General features: G+C 39.1%; 1 protein-coding gene across 1 annotated transcript in view; it reads left to right on the top strand.

Annotated features, from left to right (window-relative positions):
• The window catches only part of LDAH (lipid droplet associated hydrolase), a 96,504-nt gene that overhangs the window by 7,477 nt on the left and 64,719 nt on the right, over positions 1 to 24,308 (top strand). Inside the window, exon 2 of the mRNA XM_010707977.2 lies at positions 13,162 to 13,296. Coding sequence (XP_010706279.1) covers positions 13,162 to 13,296 — 135 coding nt within the window. The remainder of the gene's footprint in view (positions 1 to 13,161; positions 13,297 to 24,308) is intronic.

The raw sequence follows: 24,308 nt of genomic DNA, 5'->3' as shown, positions 1-24,308 counted from the left end.
TTTTTTAAGATTCAGTTTGAGTCTGTCTGACCTGGTTCTTAAAGGGGATTAGCCTAATATTACACATCTAATCAAGATGATCAAACATGAATGTCCATGATAAGAAACATTATTTCCTAGGATTTTTTGTGTGCCTGGGAGCTGGGAATGGGCACCGTCAGGACTGTTTCTACCTTCTGATGGATGGGGTTGCTCTGATGCTGTGGAGATGGTCAAAACCCAATTGGGCAAAGTGCTGGGCAACTGATTTAGCTAACAGTGTGTAAATGGGAGGATGAACCAGGTGGTCTCAAGAGATCCCTGCCAACCTCAGTGGTCCTGTGAATGCAGCTCAAGGGCTGATCATCCAAGCTTCTTGTCCCAGTCTGGGTTTGGATCTCAGTTGATTTATCTGTTATATTTTTAGGAGTATAAATGGTAGCAGACATAAACATATGGATAATCATAGATAAATACTTAATTAGAATTAGTCACTCATGCAAGAACTGTAATTTAAGCTGCCCACTTCTTGCCTTCACAGCCATACTGCATAGCAGGTGCCTTAACTCTCAAATGAGGTTTGTTGGAAGAGGTATGCCAGAAGAGGGAGCTGTTTTAAAGATTAGAAAAAATATAGCATTTTTGAAAGCTTTTTTGCTGTGATAGTCAGCAGTGTCATATGCTGTCAGGCTTCACACTATTGTCTGAATACGTATGTAGGCACTGTTTCTCCTCTGCTTGTGCATCACACACAAGAAAAAATACTTTTATGAGGCCATTCATGTGGCAGTGATTAATTGGTTCTGTTCGTTGTTGAGGGTCATAAAAATGCCTTTAACTTGTGTTATGGAGAGTGAAATAAAGGAGACCCAGTTAGAGCAACGAACGTAAGGACTGGAATGCTGGGGCTTTTGTTCCCAGCCTTGCCACTGGGTTGCTTTTCAATAGATGCTTCAACTGTCCTCACAAATTTGTACCAAACAAAACTTTGTTCCCATTTGGAAAATTTATCTAATCTATCACCAGAGTCCCTAAGTTAGCGTTCAGTAACAATCAGCTAACAATAAATTAACAATAAAAGCACAACTGGATAGAGTGAGACAACAAATGCTTCCTCTCTTAGAATGTTTAACTCTGGGCAGCTCCACTCTTTCTGTTTCATGAAATCCTTGGGCTAGGACATATATCATGTTCTGTTTGTTCAGCACTAAATACCCAAAGGACATTAAAGAAAATAACACAATTAAATACTTCAACTCTTTGTTATGTTGAAAAAAAAGGAATCATTTTGTTTTGGATGTTAATTGTTTGAATTAAGTAATACTTCTAGATGCAGTGAGAAATTTTGGATGGAAGTCATAGTGTAGCTTCACTCCTGTTAATATTGAAAATAGCTGCGCGTGATTTCTGCTTGTAGGGTAACTGAGTTTTGATTATCTTAAGCTGAGACTAACAGCTTGTTTTCTTTGTGTGCGTATCTTCACCTGCTGTTTACTGTGTGGATGTATATTTTCCATCCTGCTAACACTATGCTTTGTCCTTAATCTTCACTTACCTCTGCTAGTTTCAAATACAAGGAATTGCATGCATTCTTACCTGAGCCTATCTTCCCCTCACTTTTCCAGGCAGAGCAGTGCTGCTGTTGACAGATCTCAGCTGAAGGAATGAAATGGAAAGGAAAGGGGAATTTGGGGGCACAAAAATGAAGGTGGTCAACTTCCCAAACATCTTAATTTTGCATCTAGAATTCTGTCCTGAGGGTAGATGTTTATATCTAAAAGCTTGAGCAGGATCTCTTTGCTGTATGTACAGATACTGCCTTTATTTATATATCTTCATAAGAAAATAAGGCTTTTTTACATAGTAGCTGAGCAGCAGCATTGATCCATTCTCTGGTATTGACAGTATGTGAAATTAAACTTTGTCCTGAAGATTATTGTACCTGAGCAGAGCATTACCTGCAGAACAGCATGCCTAGCGTTTCTGACAGTGAGTTAACCAGGAGGGAACTGCAGTGAGTTCATTGCCCTGTCTGTGGAGAGAAGATGAACTCTATGCTGTTATAATGACTATAGCAGAGGGCTTGAGGCAGCCACATGGTGCTCTGAGTGTGTTACTTGACTGCTGTGCTGCTCCTCAGACTGGCTCTGGAAAGCCAGCTGGTATTCCTAAAACTCTTTTCCTGTATTCCATCTGTCTGTGTAATGACCTTTCGTGATCAATGTCAGGTAAGCAAAGCCCTCCTGGTAAGTTTCTATGCTTCCTTTCTGTATTAGAAGTTGGGATGTAAATGAACTTCCATATGGATTTGGGCACTGGAAGGCAAGCCTGAGTATCCACTGAGCTCTTGCCTTAGGACTTAGAGCTCTACAAGAGTAAAGCAAATGTTCCTGAGCCTGAAGCAGTATAGAAGTTAAAAACCATAGGGTGTATATTGAAACCAACCAAGAAATCCAACAGCTTTTACTGCTTGGAGCACTTAAAATACTTTGTAAGGCCATAATTGCACAATCCAAATGTTTGTCAACAATAGTGGGATAAGGTATTCCTGTTCCCACCGCACTGTGCTACTCCACCCATTGGTTATGCCAAAACAATAGTTTGAGAGGTCGTGCTGTGAATTAAATAAATACATACAGTTACTTGTAGGGTCTTTTTTGGAGCTGGAGCAGTTCCCTGTTTGGGTTCACAGCATGGCCCCGCAGAGCTCTGCCAGTGTAAGTCAGGCTGGTGAGCTGTGGCAGGGGGGTGGGAATGGTAGGAAGAAGGTGGGAGGGAGTTCCTTCAATCGAACATGTTGCAGAACTTTCTGATGTTAAATTATGGTGTCAGTCCTCAGCACACACAGCGCTTGTGGTTTCACACGCTGCATCCTGAGGCTTTTCTGGAAGGAGCTGGTACCCCACTGGTCACACCAGGTGGTAGTGATTCGCTGGGAATGCAGTGCCCCTTCCTTGTGGCTTCTGCTTTTGTTTATTCTGCAGCTCCAGATGAAGCTGCCAGCTCTTTATATTTGACCCTGAGTTTTCAGTTTTTTGACATGGAGAATTTGTATGTTACTTTAGTTTGAATTTCTTTCTTTTGCCTGAAGAAAAAATTGTCAGAGGTGAAGGAGTTTCTCAGTTTCTCACTCTCCAGTAGCTGGTATTTGCAGTACAAAAGCAATAATGAAACAGCTTGCACTCTAGAGTTCAAAGTCTGTGTAGGGTAACAATCTAGATAGAAGACTTGACATGGGACAAGTTAATGTGCTTTTCCCCTTGACTGCAGGTCTTCTAATCATAAGGTGCAAACTGGAACATCAAAAGTTCCATACAGATGTGAGGAAAAGCATCGTTACTGTGATGGTGACAGAGCACTGGAGAAGGCTGCCCAGAGAGTCTGTGGAGTCTAATTTTCTGGAGATACTCCAAACTTGTCTGGATGCTTTCCTATGGACCTGCTGTAGGCACCCTGTTTTGAAAGGGGGAGTTGGACTCAGTGATTTCCAGAGGTCCATTCTAGCGCCTACAATTCAGTGTTTCTGGGATAAGGAAGTAAAAGCACAGCTTTCTATTTCAGTGGGACATCAATACAGCAGAACATTTTTTATTTGCATACTTCCATAGGACTTCCATTTTGTATACTGTCATTTTCTGTGTTTATTGTTGAAAAGGAGCAAAATCAGCGACCAGAAAAAAAAACACCTTCTGATTACAAAAATCTCTTCTTTCAACTTTTCTAGGTACCTCTCCATCAGTAGCAGGAATGTTCATGGCTCAGTTATGGGTTCAATCTTACTTTCAATTGACCATGTACTTGCTCAGCACCGTACATGACCATGCATGAAAGGTGCTGTTAACTTTTAATATTAAGTGGTAGAGTTCTTAGTGGTTAGTAGCACTTTAACTTCCATGCATACATTTTGTCTGCATTCTGGTTTTGGCTGGGATAGTCAATTTTCTTCCTAGTATATGGTATGGTGCTGTGTTTCGGATTTCGGATGAGAATAATGTTGATAACACATTGATGTTTTAATTGTTGCTGAGCAATGGTTGCACAAATCCAAGGGCATTTCTCTGGCAGGGCAGCATGAGAGGCTGAAGAGATGAGTGTGCATAAGGAGTTGGGGGGGACAGGACCGGGACAGCTTACTGAAACTGTCCAAAATAATGTTCTGTGCCGTATGGTGTCGTGCTGACCCAGTAATCAACTTGAGGAGTTGGCTGGAGAGAACCAACTGCTCAGAGGCTGTTTGGGCATTGGTCAGCAATTACACTGTGCATCACCTGCTTTGCATATTCTTTTACAATGATGATTATCATTTTGCCTTCCTTTTCTATCCTATTAGACTGCCTTTATCTCGACCAATGACTTTTATCTTTTTTTCCCTTTCTCTCCCCCACCTCACTGGTGAATGAGCCAATGGCTGCTGAGCTGCCTGCTGGGTTAAACCACGACAGTCTGTTATTTCTGTTCTCTGACTGGGACTAACAAAATCTTTCTGGGTCAAGTTCTTGCAGATTTGTCAATGAGATGTGCTGTCTGGATTGAAATCCAAATTTCTTTGAGTATTTCACTATGCTAAATAGTTAGACTTCTTGTGAAAATTACTACTTGGGGGTAAAAATAATTTGTATGTAAAACTTTGAGCTTATGAGCTGACTTTCCCCAAATCTTTGTGAGTGATAGGGACCTCAAAGATACAAAAAGAATAATAATTTGGATGGAAGATGTACAGACCAGTAGAGTACTCCCCGAAGGAAAGAAGTCTTCTGTCCTGTATTAGATATTAGAAAATTCAATTCTTAGGATGCTGCGCTCCATTACTTAGCTGCTTATGGACTACTTGTTTGTGAGTAGTATTTTAAAATATGCTGACAGTTTTGCATTGTTTACTGGGTCAGCCCACAAGCTTCCATTGTCTTTAGAAAAGAAAAAAATATCATTAAAAATAAAAACTTCCTCATGCAAAGAGGAGCCTGTATGTCAGATCTAGGCTCGAAATAAGCCACTTTTGTTGAATTTCCCAGTGCTCCACAAGTACCTCTGACAGGGGTTTGGCACATTTAGGCTTGTTAAGTTTAAGGAGGCTGAGTAATGACAGGATGGCTGAAGATCCAACTGTGCTTGACAGTAATTCCCTCTACTAAATCTGGGTGGCAGATGTGACTTACTGAAGTGACTGACTGAAATTTCTCAATCTGAAGTCTTCTCTCCATGTCCTCTCCCTGTTAATGAGGCGTTTTCAGCATGGTTCTTCCTGCCTCTCTGGCCACAAAGCATAATCAAGAAAGGAAATAATCCCTCCCCTGCAACGTGCAGAAGCTCAACTTGGCCTGAGTTATGGAAATATTGTGTTCTATGGTATTTTGCTTGATTTGACCATTTAAAGAAGAATCTGTTTCTCTTCATGTGATGTCTGAGGCAGAAAGGAAGAAAAAACTACCTGCTGAAAGGCCTACCTATGATGTAAATCCAGTTTTTCTATGTGAATCATGTGCTAGTAATGCATATTAAATGTGTGTAATGTACATCTCCTTCCTAGTAGCTACTGCTAGAAGTGCCTGAGCTGGTAGGATTTCCACTGATGCTAAAACATTTTGATGTAGTGTTCTCTTTGGAAATCAGGAAAAATAGGTTTCTCCATTCAAACTGTAGATAATGCAAGGCCTTATTTCTGTCCTGATAGTAGTTTTTATCAATTGCTGCAGCATTACTCAAAATAATGTCCCCCATTACATTCAGTAGCTAGATTATGAGGACAATAGAACCAAAAATTCAGTAAATCATTGCTGCTGGTCTGTTGTTTTCCTGTTATGCGTGTGATGGAGGATTTTGATTATTGTCCTGAGATCCATCTTTGAAAGCAACTCTTGGTTATTCATGATGGATCTGAAAACTTCAGTAAGAATAAATAGATGTAATAATATGTACTTATGGTAATGCCTTTCCACTTGCAAGTTTTAGATCCTTTGTATCTGTTATTAAAGTCTTATGAAACAGAAGCTCTTCGCAGTGGGTTGGAAATGGCTAAAATCTCTGCTTGTACATGGTGAGTTGTGCTGATGGAGAAGGAAGGTGTTGGAAGTGTTTCAATTAAAGTCTTCATGGAACATCTACTCAGAGCCAGTACAAACGTCCTTAACTGCATGGCTTCACTCTTAGGTTTTCTTCTTGATTTATTGCATGCAGAATAGATTGTTGCTTAGCCTTTTTCTGCTTCAGGAGACTGTTAACAAAAGTAACCTTACTGTTCTCTTAAATGTTGCATTCTGTTGACATCCCTGAATTGCAAAAATAAATCTTTTCTTTCCACAGAAACTACAGCAACACAACTCCAGACTCCCGTATTAACTGTCTTCATGCTGACATAGCCAATTTTCGCTTGTTTATAGACTGTTTCATCTATCTTAAGAAAAAATGAAGTCCTTGAAGCCCACAAATTTATACTGTTTTGTACTCTGAGCAACAGTACAGAATAGACAAATATCTGATACAGATTTCACAAAATCATAGAATGGCCAGGGTTGGAAGGGACCTCAAGGATCATGAAGCTTCTACTCCCTGCCACATGCAGGGCCACCAACCTCCATGTTTAATACCAGACCAGGCTGCCCATGACCCCATCCAACCTGGCCTTGAGTACATCTAGGGACGGGGCATCCACAACCTCTCTAGGCAGCCTGTTCCAGCACCTTACCACTCTCATAGTAAAGAACTTCCCCCTGACATCCAACCTAAATCTTCCTTCCCTCAACTTAAAACCATATCCCCTTGTCCTGCAGTTATCTACCCTTTCAGAGAGTTGATTCCCCTCCTGTTTGTAGGCTCCCTTTAGGTACTGAAAGGCTGCAATGAGGTCACCCCACAGCCTTCTTTTCTCCAGGCTGAACAAGCCCAGCTCCCTCAGCCTATCTTCATAGGGGAGGTGCTCCAGTCCCCTGATCATCTTTGTGGCTCTCCTCTGGACCCTCTCCAACAGCTCTCTGTCCTTCTTGTACTGGGGGCTCCAGACCTGGACACAGTACTCCAGATGGGGCCTCACAAGAGCAGAGTAGAGGTGGACAATCACCTCCCTGTCCCTGCTGGCCACCTCTTGGAAAATGTAGTTTCTGCTGCCTTCTGAATTTACTTCCTTCTTGTACATTATTCAAAATTGATAGAATCTGCGGAGCTATTTATCCAAACAAAACAATTTGTGGTGATCTTGTTTTTGAATTGTTTATTTTTGTCTTTGTCTTTTTCCGGCTGAATTTGTCTCATCAGCATTGCATTGCTATTCAGATGTTTCATTGACATTGTTGTGAACCCATGTGACACCAAGTCTCATGTTCCTCTTTTGCTACGTCCTTTGTTCTCCTCTGCTTCCTTTGGAAGAAGATAGTTTTCTGTTGGTCCGAGTGTGCTTCAGTCACTGAACTCAACTGAACGAGTCCCACTGGGAATTTGAGACCCGAGGTAAAGCCTGCAGGAAGGGTTGCAGTACAGATGAAGTCAACCACCTCTACATGTCTAAAGTAGTAAAGTGTCTTCATCTGCATAAGTGAGTGCACAAGAGGCTGTGTATGTTCTGGTGTGTACCAGGAGAACTAATTAAAAAGGTTAATGTCTAATCTGTATGCAGAAATTAATTGTGCCCTCCAGGAAGTCCTGGCTATTGCTTTTAAAATTGTAGTGAAAAGTTCACTCTTCCGTTGTGGGCTCCATTTTTTTCTGTTTTATATATCAAATGCTTCCAAGAACCATTTCTTTACAGGTGTGTGAAAAGAATCATTCATATGTATATTTATTTTTCTGCATGTGTCTACCTGATTGAGATATTAAAGGTAAATATTTAAATAAGTCTGTGGACTTCATAACTGTGTTACACCCCTGCAATATCACCTTATCACAGATCAAATTCACCGGGCCTCCAATCCATTCCAGACTTGATGTCTTATCTGTGTGGATAAATGTTTTCAGTCATTCATTTGAAGGAACAGGCATGTGTTTTCTCATCACAGTTTCTAGCTGGGAATTCTTATTCACAGGCTCAGGGCACTATTTTCACTTGGGCAAAAGCAACATTGTTTGTTTAGTTCAGGTTTTATCAGGATGTCCATAGGATCTCTTCAGAAGTACATGAAACCCGTGTTTGCCCTGAAGGTGGAACAGTGTTTGAGAATAGCAGGCAAATGTATTTGCTCTATGAAGTGCATATAAAGAGTGTGTATTATAAAAATTCATATGTAAGTTTTACAGCTGCATCAGGCTAAAATCTTAAATATTTTCACCTATATTTATAGAGAGAAAATGTGAAATATTCCCGAGAAACCTCTGTAATAAGCAGTTAGTGGCACCTGGCTGAATCCTTGGGAGATTCCCTGTTTTCACACCTCTCGCCATTATATTAGGGTGCTTCCCAGCCAAATTCATAATTCCACAGTTAGAGGGGATCAAATGGAGCTTTCACATGTGTTTCTGCAGAAACACATCCTCGTAATTGTTTGCTCCTTGGCTGATGCTGCTCCCCTAGTGCATAGTCTCTAAGCAGAACACAAGGCTAAGAATCTCAGACCCCGTCCCCCAAGCAGGTGGAAGTTTAACTGATGGGAGGTTGTGATGATCCTTCAGTAGTTATTGACAGGTTTAGTTGAAACTCCTTGACCCTGCATGGCGTGGAAATGTGTGTTTCCTTTTAAGGCCTGACTGTCAACTGCAGTGTCAGTTTTTGCAGTTTTTTCCCAAGTGTGAGAACATCATTGTATTTCATTTTTTTTTTTCACATGTTCCTTTTAAATTCTCCCAACATCTGCATGGGCTGCTTTCCATTCACTAACATAGGGGAGTTGCGTCTTCTTCTATGGTGGCTGGTCAGATGCCAAAAACGGATTAAATTTCTTTGAGTGAAGAACTTGTCATGTCAGTCCTTCTGGCTGGAGCTGGGAGCTTTGGCAGCTCTGCGAGGAAGCATTTGGAACCACTGCCACAAAAATGACTTTTGTGTGGTCCTGCTGTGCGCCCCTGGATTTCAAATGTGATTTATGGCTGCTCATTTAAAAACAAACAAACAAAAAAAAGCCTGCAGTTGCCTTTGTTGTGAGAGATTATACTGTGGTATACATACTTAATTCTGAAACTGTGGATTATTTCTAAAATTAAACTCATGGTAATTACTGGCGTGTTTTCCAGTTCCTCAAAGTTCTCTGTAAGCCCACTGCTGTGTGTTTCCCTTCTATTCATGTAGCTGCTTCTATTCTTTATGGTCCTGCTGAGGTCCCAAAGGAAACAGAAGACAACTGCTTGAGAAGCGCATGGAGCTCTGCAGCCCAGTGCCAGCTACTGCTGTTGCAGATGGTACAGTTTTGGAGACAGCTGAATGCTCCAAGGGACGTCCTGCAGGACAGGGCAGTGCCCAGAAGTTCCGTTCAGAACAAGGTGCAGGAAACCCCTTAGTGCTTTGGGGTGATTTAGCTGCACAGAAATTTTCTTTGCTCCCCACCTTCTTTAGCATTTTCTGTAGGCTGATTAAATAAATACTTTTCAGTTTAGATATCCCTTCCAGGGCAGCTAAGAATTACTTTTCATTTTTTCTTTCAGTCTCTGCTTCATTTAAATGAACTCTGTACATGCCTGAGCTGCCCCTTGTGGGATAGAAGGCTTTTCTTGTGTGATTTGGTGTGCATCTTTATAACCTGAAGTATTTCACAGTTGTGAAATGCATTGCACGTTCCTCAGCAAGTTTGGGGATTGCTTTTGCACATGGTTGTCCAATACCAGTAATGGTAATTAAAGTTTATATTTTACATTAATATTTTAATATTGTGGAAGAATTCAGAATTCTCAACAATTTGTAAAGCACAAAACCTGTTATTGTTTGTGAGGATTAGTTATAATCTTTGACTTTTAAGATAAACTTTGTATAAATGTTGTTTTGCATTCAGAATTAAGTAGGTAGATAGAATTACATTGGTGGTATATGTACCTAGGTTTGAACTTCCTGAATCTGGGTAACTTCCCTCTTGCAAGTGCAGCATCTCCAGTAATGGTATTTTTTTTTAGGGACAGGCCAACTTTGTCCTTATGTCACCTTTTAGAGGAAATAACGTGAAATCAGGATGAAAGTGATTATTAGTGATACACTGGGTTAGATACTTAGTTATAGAAGTTGCTGTCTTTTCACTGCTATCTGTCTTTATAAGAAGGAATCCATTTATGTTTAAAATGTTAATTTATTGGAAAAAGCACTAACAAGAACATGGAACGCGTCAAAAAAGCAAGCGACTTTCATCTTCAAGTTAAAAATTGGAAGACTTGGAGTTGTAATAGGATAGATGGATGAACTGAGTTGTGTTACTGGGGAGAACAGCAAAGGAAAGGAGTTCCTTGTTACAGAACTTTGTGAGTGCACCAAATAAAGTGGCCTCACTGTGTTCTGACTGGCTGAGTAAACTGTCCCCGTGACACATTGTACTCATAAAATGCTTAAAAGTTTTTTTGCAAATTAAGCTAAGCTGCAATATCTTACACTTTTGTGTCTTTAACCTGGTCACCGCTTACGTATATTGTTTAATTTTTTTGTATGAAGCAACGTAAATGCAGTTTAAAATTAAGCACAGAGTAACTGTTTAAGATTTGCTTCTTGGTTCAGGTGACTGCAACTTGAGGCTTGCTTGCATGCATGGATGATTCAGGTGCTCTGAGGTGCTTGAGAATTAATGTGGTATTCAAGTAATTGGAATAACCTTCAAATCATAAAGGTTAACATTACATTTGCTTACAGTTTCCATTTTTTGACACTTAGGGGCTGAGTGCAAGAACATAGTTTTGTTTTGATATACTGGGAAATCCTTAAAATGCATGAGTAAGTACTGCATTACCTCTGGGCCTGCATGATGAATTTGGTTCTCATTCACACCTCTTCAAGACATTTTCATCAATAGCAAATCTAACAGCTGAGCCCTGAGAATGTCTTTTACCATGAGCAGATGTGTATGGAGAGTGGGAGAAGGGGATTCCCTTTACATTTACGGATCTTCTTTTACCTGTCTGACATGCACCTTTCATTCATCACAAGATAAAAATCTCATTTTCCCCAAAGAAGTATCACTGAGCTTCGAGAGAGCTCTGTGAGCTCTGTGTCGTGTTTGATCCAAAGCTTCACCCTGTGGTTTGTCCTGGAATAGAACCGTAGAATCATTAAGGTTGGAAAAGACCTCTAAGATCACCTTGTCCAACCATCAGCCCATCCCCACCATGCCCACCAACCACATCCCTCAGTGCCACACCTCCGTGGTTCTTGAGCACCTCCATCGATGGTGACTCCCCCACCTTCCTGGGCTGCCTGTGCCACTGCATCACCATTCTTTCAGAGAAGAAATGTTTCCTAACATCCAACCTGAACCTCCCTGGCACACTTAATTCTTTCTACTTCAGCTGATGATTCCGTGATGAGAATCCTTATGTTTTGTGTTCACCTGCCTGAGTATGGGAAAGAGCACTGAAATTTGAAAGGCAGCTGTTGCTGTTTTCCTATCTTTCCTTGTTCTGCATTATAAAAGAACAGAACAGTTTAAACTGGTGCTCATAAAAATGTAAGGAAGAAGGACAGGTTTTGAAATTGATGTGGTTATATTCCAGGACTGAGATATTCTTGTAGTGCTGCACTTTATTTTGTATTGCTGCTACCTTCATCGTCAGCCTTGCTGAACAGCAGGCTTCCTCTGTCCTTCAAGGAGCTTCACAAATGATGTATAGATTTGATTTTATTGTCTTTGAAGCCCCATAATTGATATAATTTTGAGGTATAAAAATGAGAAAAGAAAATGAGGTTAATGTTGTATAGGTTAATAAAATTAGGGGTGTAGGAAAGATTGAAAAGTATGGCCTTGTCTGTGCATCCCATGGGAATTTTAGGTTGTTGCTGTTTTGGAAACCAGCAAAAATTTGGTTGTGTGTTCTTGGGTTCTTCTTGTTCTTTTTAATTCTCCTTTCATTTCAAGCTTGCAAAAAGATAGAAGCACAAAATAACTGATACTTTTTTTTTTCCCTCTCTAAATCCATGTGCTTCAGTAAAAACAACACTGTTTTAAGATTGGGTGTTTTTCTAAGGTAAAAAAAAAAAAAAAAAAATCTGTTGAGCATCTGAGATCAGTCTATTACACATAAGTGAGGGATGAAGCTGTGTAATATATGACACATAGTGAAAGACTTTGATATTCTGCCCATGTCTCAGTGCTGGAGTGAACTTCTGAGCATGTCTGTTCTGGTGGGCTCTGGGTACCTGCTGAGCTGCTTCTCTGTAGTCAGTAAATGCTACTTTGAAAACCCAGCATTGAGGGAATGCCTCTTTGGAGGTCAGTGAACTTACTTTGTGCTACCTGAAGAGCAAAAGACAAAGTCAGATGCCCACTATATGAAGGGAAGAAGTGGAATAAACCCAGTATTACTTCTGTACGCCATTTCTACGTGTACTAATTTGACTACAGCTCTGACTCCTCCCTTTCCCCGTCACTGCTTATGCTGGGCCAGTCGCTGTTATTGCCATGAGACTTTTACAAAGGATTTTACACAATTTTAATGTCTTTTTTTTCCTTTGTACTCTTGCAGTAATACATTTGTGTTATTTTGCAATGCTTGTGTCTTAAAAAACTGAATGCCTTCTTACACAGTACTGCTCGTGTTTCCTCTTGCTGTCAATAATATCCAAGCTTGTTGATATACAAGTGAAGGATATGCAACTGAGCATGTCTATGATGGTGAGCTTCCTTCGTATCTAAATAATAACAAGAAACCAGTGGAATTACTCTGAGAGAGTAATAAATTAATAGGGAGGAAATACACATTTTGATATCTGTGTGGATGGAGGTTTCTTTATATTTGCCCAATTTTCATATGTCTGTAACTTGACAAGATACGTGAGCAAGCTGCTTAAGCTTTAATAGAAAAGGAGATTTTCTCTTTTGTAGAGCTTCAATTTTAGCTTCTATGTTATGTTTTGACCTTCAGCATTTTCTGTAATATGCTTCTCATTTGTGCCACAGTAGTGAAATTAAAATAGTTCAATAGCATAGTCCCTACTGCTGGGAGAACAGAAATTGGAAATGTATTGGAGAAATTAAATTAACAAGTTCATATATAATGTCGTTTAGTTTGCTTTGAAGTACATTGCTTGCTCTTGAAAGGTTAATATTGACTGTGCTGGTGTGTTTCTTTTGGCAGGTAACCCTGGGCTGGCAGGTTATTACAGGACCTTTATAAAGGCGTTATATTGTGGACTAAATCAGCAGTATCCCGTCTGGGTTGTGAGCCATGCTGGACACTGTAAGCCTCCTAGTGGTATGGAGATGATAGAAGGTACTATACTGTAAATTGTACACACTGATGTTTGTTACACTCCTCTTTTTTTTTTTTTTTTCTGCATAACTTTTGCTAAAGATGTTGAGTTTTTTTTATTTCCTCAAAACAGTCTTATGAAAAGAGAAGTTATTAAGGAAAAGAATATTTTTAGGTAAATTATTTATATTTATAATAAATAAATAAATATGTTTATTTGACTGACAAATAAAGGCTGTACAGAGCGTAGCAGAGTTTGCTGTTTGCAGACTTAAGAGAGAAGTTCTTGAGAAGGTCTAGAACATATTTACACTGAGATGAGTGGATTAGGAAATTAATCTTTAATATAATCTCCTATTCAGAGATCAAGTACTTGAAGACAGACTTAATTATCTCTGAATTTAAAAGTACTTTTACTGAAGTAGTGAATTTCCAGGAAGTAAGTACAGGTTTCTGAGGCTGGGGAGGAGTTTCTTGTTTGCTTGTTAAAGGTCTCCTGATATGCCAATGATCAGAAAGACATGATAGCCAATTGTAAGTGCATGTTGTTAATATGCAGCATTGTAAGACGGAAGGAGCCAATATCAAAACCTGTCCTGAAAGCTGTTTCATGTCAGGAGGCCTCCAGGCTTGGTTAAGCTGCAGTGATGCTGGAGTAAATCAATATGATTGCTTAGGAGCAAGAGGTTCAGCAATGTGATACAACCTGAAGTTGCCTCACTGACAATTCCACCTGAACATTTTGACTTTTTTACTGGTTTATTTAATCTCAGGTTTGAAACTGAAATGTGAAACCTATGTTTCTTTTGTAAAATTCATGTCAATCGTGTTCAAGTATCAAACTTCCCAGTGCTAGCTTTGTCTAGATAGGTGAGAAATTTCTACGTTTATTATTTCTGGTGCATTCTTAATTGTAAGATGCAGATAGAAGTCTGACAACTGAATGGAGCTCAGGCTATAGTAGATGATGTTTGCAGGTCTGATAACCTGCCCTCAGATCGTGTCTGGATGTCTGCATTCAGCTCAAATAGCTCTTCATGCTGAGAGATGCATCTGGTGGCTTGAGGTGGCAGAGCTAGCTGAAGTGGTTTATGGATGGGGCCAGCATAGAGTTACAGATGTCCCATATTTACTGTGACTGACTGTGCTGCTGAGAGGAGTGCAAGTCTGGGGAAAGGAAAGCATAAAATGGGAAAGCAGGAGCTGATTTCTAAGTTGAAATCAAACCATCTTCTTTGGAAGTCAGGTTAATAGCTGAGCTTTGCAGTAGCTTTGAATGTAACAAAAGGAATGTGGTTCACTTGATTAGAAAATCAACTGAAAGCACAAAGTGGCTTGAAGTCCTTCTACTTTTTGATTCACTTACAAAACAGGTAGATTTTGGGTAGTTTTCCCTCATTCTTATGACACAGAAGAAATGAAATGCAACTTTTAATTATTTTATTAATTATATTATATTAAACTTTTTATTAGAATCGGATTCCCTTTCTTTTATTCACGTATTGCTGAAAACAGTTTTCATGAATTGGCTGCAAAGGTTTAGTAAAAATGACCAAACCAAGAATTCAGTATATTTGCAAATTGCAAGCTGGCTGACAAAAAGGATAGAAAATCATGGACCCATTACTCATCTTCTGGTTCTCCAAGAAGCTCTTGATTTACATTTTTTGGCATTCTAACAAAAACCACAGAACCCCAAGGACCAGCAGAAGCACATACTTTGGGACAAATAATTGTGTTCTCTGTAGATCTTCACTGCCTTCTAGGTTCTGGATTTCTGAGAAAGAGTTCCTGCATTGTTAAAACTATGTCAGTTATATGCTTCACGAAACAAAATTAAGGGATATTTTGTCAAAAAACTGGGATTATGGGATGTATTGTCATTAAGTAGTCACTATAAAAAAAAAAACAAACAACTACATTCAAACAAAACCCTTTCATGCTTCTGACAGGCATTTTATGAGGCTTCATTTGATACACTCTTATATAAATCCTTTGAGGAAGTTCAGTATTTAAGTATTTCTTAATAAGAAGGATGAAGGCATAAATTAAGACAGCATTTGAATCTTGGATGCCATTGAGGTTTTTCTAGTTGCAGTCTAGCAAATTACAAATTAAAAAGGCAGGAAAGCTACTAGGAAAGTAGAATATACATTGATTCATTTATAACAGTAATCCATGAACTTTTTTGATTATGCACCTCCATCAGTAAAAAATGTTTTTGACCATGACAGTGGATAATTGCCAGTTGGAAACTTTTCAACAGCCCTTCAACTCCTTTTGATAGGAAACAAAGTGTTAGTTAAACCTTACACGTATCAGTGAACAAATCCTGAAATTGTTCAAATTGCTCTCAAATTGCTAATTTGAGATTTTTTGCTGATTCAGTGCTGTGTTATGGTCATCACAGGGACTAAAATATACAGTCTTCCCTCAAGTTCCTGTAAAAGCACAGCAAAAAGAGAAGTTGGATAGCAGCTCCTTGAAACTAAGTTTTTCCAACACATTCTACATCTTTTTTTTTCTTTTTTTTCTTTCCCCTAAGCACTCTCATCAGCTCTTCCAAGTTAAGGCAGGTGTACATGCCATGACACAGCCATACCTTATGATGATTTAATTTGGACATTTGTGCTGACTTGGTAAGAAATAGAAATTACAATGTCTCAGACCAAAATAAGAATAAGAGATCGTGGGATTGGTTTTGTTTCTCCTCAAGACCACCAGGGTGCTTTTCTTTGCAGCAAAATGAGGTTGAGAAAAAAAGAAAAGTGAAAACAGAATTAATTATTTACTGATTTTTGCTGGTATTCTATATATGTGAAGTGCTATGAAAATGCAAAGTAATGTGATTTAGATCTTAGAGATACAATTGATGAATTTAAATATAGCTAATAAAATAGCGAATGGTCGTGTCTTAGTGATACAGGACTGGCTCACATGACATTTTCTTATTCATGGTGCATCTCAAGAATTTTCTAAACTATACAGTTAAATTTTGGGCTATAAAAATCATAATAGGAATGAAGACTTTTATTGTTTTAACAAAGCATGATTATCCTTTGAAAAAGATTGTCCCCTGTATTTACTGTTCTTTCTGAATCAGTATTAAGTAGTATTTGAATGACAGGGAAGCTGGAGTGAAGTTATTAATTAGAAAGTTGCAAGATAATTTTCTAGTCTAATTTTTATACCCACGGACTGCAGACAATAGTTGTGTGTCTTCATGTATATAAAATGTGTTAAACTGTCCTTAGTTCATTTTGCATGACAAAAGAGGTAGGTAGGGTGCCAGTTCTATCTAGGAATTACAGTCCATCAAAAGATTGTTTCTGTTGATTTCTCTTTAGCACAGAAACTAGGATCTTTGCAGACCATATTGAAATTGAGTTACATCATTAAGAACCAATATAGGAAAATATAGGTTGGTAAGTCTGAGAAGACATTCATTATGCGATCCCAAAAATGTGCCATCAGTGTGAGGTGAAATGGAGAACCTGAAAGTCACGTGTGCATAAGTAATATGGTATATTGATTGCTTCTTAGCTGTGTTCTTTACTGTTGCTACTCATCTGAGTGGGGATTGTCCAGCCCCCTGACTGCTAATAGAACTGCAGAATTGACTGAGTGAGATTCTGCCTCTAGCTGAGGTGACATTAAACTACTGAAAACATTAATAAAACCATTTGTGGAAACCTGAATTTATGCTTGAGCAAGTTAATCATCTCCTTGGTTGTTAGACATGTGACAGTGTGGTCGTATTTACCAGATGTCCACCATGAATTGCTACTATCGTGTGAAATGCTGTGGTGGTAGGGAAAAAAGTACTAAAATAGCAGCCTGAGCAAGACAAGGAGAATGGTGTGCTATATAATAAGAGAGTTCTGTGTTATTTAGAACAGTGATTCCCAAACTGTGGTCTGTGGCCACTAGTGGTTCCCAGGGCACTTGCTTGTGGTCCAAGAAGAGCTGGCTGATTAATGGAGTCAGTTCTCTGACTGGTTTCCACCTGCTCAGCTGAATTAATGGTAACTAAGAATACTTTTCCAATAATACTTCTTGTGTGTGTTTGCAGCCGATGGTCTTTGAGATGTTACACTGCTGTGGAGGTGGGGGAATGGGTCTATGGTCTGTATTGCTGCAAACAGGAGAGGAGACATTGAAAGATGGTCTGAGAACTGAAAATAGTTATTCACCTTTAGCTAATAGCTTTTGTCCTTATTATTATGTATAATCCCAGAGGAAAGAATCCACACAAAGGCACAGGGAGTTAGTATGCATTTCATAATTTTAGCTATGTTGTGGCTCTCGTTTATTTTAAACAGTATAAAAGTTTTTAATTGTTGCTTATCTCTCTAAATTGGAGAGGTAAGGATTTGAAGGATGGACTGTTTAATGGATTAGGAATTGGTTGGCTAGACACAGCCAAAGGGTTGTGATCAGTGGGTCTGTGTCAGGGTGGAGGCCGGTCACAAGCAGTGTCCCTCAGGGGTTGGTCTTGGGACCTGTGCTCTTAAATATCTTCATCAATGACATAGATGATGGTATCCAGTGCACCCTCAACAAGTTTGTGGATGACACCAAGCTGAGCAATGCAGTTGATACATTGGAAGGAAGGAAAGCCATCCAGAGGGACCTGGACAGGCTGGAGAAATGGGCCCATGAAAACCATGAACCCATGAGGTTCAATAAGGCGAAGTGCAGGGTGCTGAACTTGGGTTGGGGCAATCCCAGGTATTTATACAGACTGGGAGAAGATCTCCTGGAGAGCAGCCCCGTGGATAAGGACTTTGGGGTCCTAGTAGATGAGAAGCTGGACATGAGCCAGCAGTGTGCGCTTGCAGCCCGAAAAGCCAACGGTGTTCTGGGCTGCATTAAAACGGAGTGGCCAGCAGGGAGGGGGAAGGTGGTTGTCCACCTCTACTCAGCTCTTGTGAGGCCCCATCTGCAGTACTGCGTCCAGGCCTGGGGCCCCCAGTACAGGAAGGACGTGGAGCTCTTGGAGCGGATCCAGAGGAGGGCACTAAGATGATCAGAGGGCTGCAGCACCTCTCCTATGAAGAAAGGTTGAGGGAACTGGGCTTGTTTATCTTGGAGAAGAAAAGGCTCTGGGGAGACCTCATTGCGGCCTTCCAGTACTTGAAGGGAGCATATAAACAGGAGGGGGAATGGCTGTTTACGAGCCGTTATAGGACAAGATAGGACAAGAGGGAATGTTCTTAAACTGAGACAGGGGAGGTTTAGGTTAGATATTAGGAGGAAGATTTTCACTCAGAGAGTGGTGACACACTGGAACAGGTTGCCCAAGGAGGCTGTGGATGCCCCATCCCTGGAGGCATTCAAGACCAGGCTGGATGTGGCTCTGGGCAGCCTGGTCTGCTGGTTGGCGACCCTTCATATAGCAGGGGGTTGGAACTAATTGATCATTGTGGTCTTTTTCAACCCAGGCCATTCTATGATTCTGTGTTCTATGATCTTTAAGGTGAATGAGAGCTACCAGCTTTCTATTCTGTCAGTATTAAAACACCTGAGAATTAGCATCTGTGGTGCTTTAGAAGGTCTTTGATCTTCAAATCTTCATGGTAGGAACCCACTGGAATGTTTTAAATCGTAATATGTGAAAAGCAGGCTGCAGTACTCCATTTACTGTAATACTTCTTTCCCACGTGCCACGTGCAGTTAATTATTCATACAGGAGCCGTTATCAATGCCTGTAATTATGCAAATGAATCATTTGAGTGAAATGTTGACATTTGGCATTGTTTTAATCAGTTCTGCTTAGTTTTAAGCGTGTGTTGAAAAATCTCGTTCAAGTCAGAATCAAAACTAAAAAAATAAAACTTTCCCATATGTGCAGTATTTCTAAATTGTTTTATTATTTTCTTTTCTGGCCAACCAAAACATTATCAATTTTACCTGCTCATAACATCATGCTTTATCTGCCATTTATTTATTCATAATGATCACCTAAACACTGTTAAGATGATTCTTGTACCACCTAAAGCACAGCTCTATATTCCTTTGCATTTGATGGAGTAGTCACCAGTTTTTGCTGGTGTTACTAAGAAGAGGGCTTTGTCTCTACTTTTGTTATAGCAATATGAAAAACAGGTTCTCTGTTTTGTTCAAGGTTTTTCACTGCATCTGTCTGCATTGTCTCTCTATTTATATTATTTTTAAAATCCGTGAAAAGCTTTATAATCCATTCTAGCACTTTATTCAACCAATTCCCCCATTAAAGCTTAGTTCATCTGTATCTATACATAAGGTTAATATAATTCTAATTCAAGGATGTTTTTTAAAGTAACAGTTTTTGAAACCTGATACATTCTTCTGGATCCTTATCCAGAAAACAGAACATTAAAAAAATCCCCAGCATCTCTTGGAGAGTGTAATGTCTTCAGTGCATTCCAGGAAACTTTGGATGTAGGTTTTGAGATTGTTTATGGATCATTTTCTGCCTTTCACCCCATGACTTAGGTATGTTCTCCAGCTGATACCATCGCTTCTAATTAGATGCAGATGGCTGTTTAGTGAAGGGGAAAAAAAGTGTTTAAGAATTTGAACCCTATGAAGAGGTAACATTTATATCTCTTAGTGTCCTGACTTTAGAAGGTGTGTTATAGTTCACTGAAATGAGAGTGATGTGATGTTTTGCCATTCTATTGTAGGGAAAGTTGAAAAGTGAAATAATTCAATAAACAAAATATTGAAATGGTTCTGATTATTTTCCCAAGAGAGAATGCTTAAGAATCCTTTAATACAAGTCAGACTGGGAAATGCATTTACATTTGCTAAAAGACTGAACACGGACAATCCCCATAGCAGAAAATAATCCTTGCTCTCTGAAGGTTTATCAGGCCTGGGTTTATTTCAATAGTTGAACCAAAATTTTATTCACTATGTAGGTTACTTCTGGGGAAAAAAATAGATCAATACGTTTTTTTATTTCTTAATTACAATTTTTACTTTGGGGTATAGGCCTTGAATTTAATTTTGATACCACAAAGCTTGCCAAAAATGGTTAAGATCCTAATGCAGTCAATCCAGAGTTTAACAGTAATTTGGTTTTTATTTCACTGTCATCTGCAGTCATAAGGCTGAGGAACTATCAGCAATGCACAGCAGAATTCCAGATTCAGAAAATACTCAGATTTGAAACTTCAGCCTCTGTTTGCTGTGGTTTTAGGAGTTTCCTTTTCTTTAAAGAGAAATACAGGTGTTTCAGGGAAACTTGGAAGAGAGTAAGGCAGAAATGCAGGTGGCCTCACTCTTAGATAGTCAGCTTCATTAATGAATTGCTCATAGCTGTAGTGCATTATGTTACATCTCTTACCAAGATGTGGGTAAAAGCTTTTTGCTTTGAGAAGTGAGTAAGGACTAAGTGGTAGCAATATTGTGGAGCCAGGACGCATATGAGGGACTCACATTTCTTGTTAGATAAAGGAGTCTTTCTTTTTACCTCCCTTTGATGCAGCATTGGACTATTCTTTTACTTTAGGCTGGACATACTTTTATTTTTCTAAAGTTTAAATGCTATGTTTTGAGAATAATACAGCAATTAAAATCTTATTTACTACAGCTCTCAAATTAGAAGCAAGGTCAGGTGGCTGCCTAGTTGCTAAATTAACCACTGTTGGGCTAAACCATACAATAGACTCTACTGAAGTTCTCTAGGATTGCTGCTGTAATGCTTCTGTTTTTGTTTGGTTTATTTAGTGGCTGTTTTTTAGTTTTGAGAATAAAACTTTTCAGACATATTACCTCTGAGACTCCATTACCTACTGTTTGCATAATTGAGAGAAACTTAATCCTGCAGTTAATCATGAAGAGACTACGTTTCATATTCCTGAATGCACATCCATATATATTTAAACATGATCATATTTAAATCTGCTTATGTGTAGGGCATAGTTCAAATTCAGTTGCTATCTTTCAATAGAAATGATATTATAAAGGCATGGGTAGTTTCATCTGTAATGACAGATCAGCTTTGTAACAGTAATGCATTAATATCTGTTTCAGTTATAATGCAAAACTCCAAAAAAAAATAAAGTCATCACAGAATCTTTGGCCTGTTGCCATACCTGCTCTGCTCTGTAGTTCAGCCAGGTGACTGTGAATGAAACCTGCAGCATTTTCAGCAGGAGGCTAGAAAGGAAACTGCTGTCTTGATTGTAGGAATAAATCTGTCAGTTTTAAAACAATTTAGCAGTGGGAAAGGTATAAATCATAATTTAAAGTGGTTAATTTGACAGAAATGTGTTTCTTCCCCAAAGATAGACAGTTTGCACTCTGTCTTACTTTCGTGTTCTTACTTCAAACGTCAGCAAGTGATAAAGAAATCTGCTGTATTTTAAGAAAGTACAAAGTGAAATTAGACTTTCTCTCTTTAGCTTTGCTTTTAATACAACCAGGTTTTTACATGTTTTCTTCCCCCCAGCTCTTATTGCCTGTCATGACACCCTGTGGTACAGGACATCATTTTGGCTGTCATGGTTCTGTCCCTCCAAGCTCCTTGTGCCCCTCATCTCCTCACTGGCAGGGTGCTGTGAGAAGCTGAAATGTCCTTGGCTTTGTGCAGCACTGCTCAGCAACAGCTAAACCACCAGTGTGCTATCATCACTGTTTTCATTAAAACTGCATCATTCAAGCCTCTTCAAAGATAATTTAACTTTATCCCAGCCAAAACCATGACAGAATCTGAGATATAATTTTGAAAACTTCTTACGATCTGTAATTTTTGAAGAATACGAGTTAAAGATGAAACAATGTTATGTTTGCCTAAGTGGGTCGTTTACTCCTTAAAGTAAGAGGGATGCTGATCAGTGTTATTATATCATCTGGACCTGCTTGCTTCAGGTGGTAGTAGATACTAAATTTAATGTTTCCGTGAATAAATGAAGATACAAACCTGCACTTTCCTGTATGACTCTATCAGTGCAGTATCAGCTGAGACAAATATATCCAGGAGTAAAGAAAAAGCCCTACGTTCTACTAAATGTCATCCAAATGCCATGATGGTAGCTAGTGCCACTATGGTAGGAAATGCAGTCTTGTTATTTTAGTATTACTTGCAAGACTTACCCTTATTTGAACATTTTAGTCTTTGTCTATGTCAGTTCTGACTATAATTTGGGGATGGATTTTCTAGAGAAATTAGGGCCAATGTAACAAACCAAAAATTTTATTGTAGTTTCAGCAAAGTGTTGAGTGGTTCAGCAAATGTCACCCATTGATCTGCTCAGTTGCACCTTGCTGTATGTGGCTGTAAGGTACAAATCCCATATTGTTATTTGTGTTACTGTATAGATGTCTATCCAGTTACCTTCTTAGCTGCTCACTTGTTCTGCTCCCCCCCTCTTAATTCCATGCTGTATTCCTTGCCGTTTTCTCCCACTTCTAAAATAATTCTTTTTACTCCCTGTCTGTGGAATAACATGGGTTGTCTTCCTTGGCCAGCTATCTGTCTTTGCTCCAAGCTTCGGCTCTCCTTTATTTGCTCTCAGCCTCTGTTTCTCTACTTCTATCTGTTTAAACTTCCCAAACTTCTGAAGTGCTGTTTTCAATAGGTGTGACTGTTAGACTTACCTACTATGGTGCAGTGTTTTATTTATCGTACACCTATTGAATCCATTCCTATTAAATGACATCCAATATTTTTTGTTCATTTCAATGCTCATACAGTTGCCGCTATCCTTTCTTTGTTTCTTATTGTCATGCTAGATGTAGACAGTCTTGAAGATGTGCAGCATGTCATTATTTTAGTTTTCTTCCTTTGTCGACCTGTGCCAACACAAGTTGTTGAAATGTGCTTTTTACTGAAGTTGCTTTTTGTTGCTTTATTCAGTAAGAAAGCCCCGTGCTTTAGTTTTTCAAGACTGAATTTTCACCATGTGGAATTGGAAGCTGTTAGATCTGGCCAAACTCAGAAAGATCTTGATACTAATGTGCTTTGCAGTACAGAACTACCTTAGGGAGCAACGCCCTGTGTGTGTGTTTTTCCTGGATGGACTCATACATCACATGCATCAAGGCTGATGGTGCAAGATAATTCAAATACCAGTAAAAAACATTTACCCTTGTAAAACTGGGTGATATGTCAGACCATATGTGAAATGGGTATTCCTAAGGGAAACACTCAAGGTAGACATCTGGAGGAGTACCACCTGCCAGGCAAAGCAAGGAAAACAGCCTTCTGGGGGCATGAAAGTGGGATTTGTTGGATCTGGACTGATTTTTTGCAACCTAGCTCAGCAAATTAGCAGATAATGGAAGTATAGGCTTTTCACTGTGTTGTTTGGACACATGCTGCTGGTACGATAAACCCATCGTAATGCTCATGCTCAATGTGGAGTCCTTTCATGTTTCAGTGCATGCCTCATGGCATACTTCTTCCTGAAGATTGAAAGTATCCAGAAAACAAGAAATTTAACATGAACAATCATCAGCTTCCCGTCTGTTCAGATCTTTTTACTTTTGCTCCTTGAAGTAACTTTATGATGGAAATGTAGATCTGCTCCTATACATTAGTGGTTCTCTAGCCATTTCTTTCTCAAATTCTATTTGTTTTCTTTTGCTTTTTGTTATTTTTGTTATAAAAACGTTGAAAATTCTTATAAAATGCACTTTCTGCAGTTATTCAGCTTGACAGTAAAATGCAATCATTCAGATACAGAAAAATCCATTTATGAAGGGCATTAAATTTGGTTTATGTATGTAAAAATGATAATGGAAGTAAACATTGTCATAGAACTTCACAATAAAACACTGCTTAAAGTTGCTTGCTTTGCCTAAATTAAAAGCAACCAGCACAACTTTGTCTCTGCACTTGTGCTGTTATCTCATACTCAGTAACAGCTGCTCTCACCAGAGGGAAGCAAGACTGGGAATGCAAAATAACAAGAAGCATCTCAGAAATGTCTTCATTTAGGAAGTTCAATGTACTCCTATAGATTTTGAATCAAAATTGTTTTTAGTATATGTTACGTTATTCCATTCTGTCAGACTACACCAGTACTATTTTAATTATACCA

The sequence above is a fragment of the Meleagris gallopavo genome, chromosome 2 (assembly GCF_000146605.3).
Source record: "Meleagris gallopavo isolate NT-WF06-2002-E0010 breed Aviagen turkey brand Nicholas breeding stock chromosome 2, Turkey_5.1, whole genome shotgun sequence".
In the NCBI taxonomy this organism is placed as follows: domain Eukaryota; kingdom Metazoa; phylum Chordata; class Aves; order Galliformes; family Phasianidae; genus Meleagris; species Meleagris gallopavo.
The sequence above is the reverse complement of the archived record's forward strand: the minus strand, read 5'-3'. Positions and strand labels throughout refer to the sequence as shown.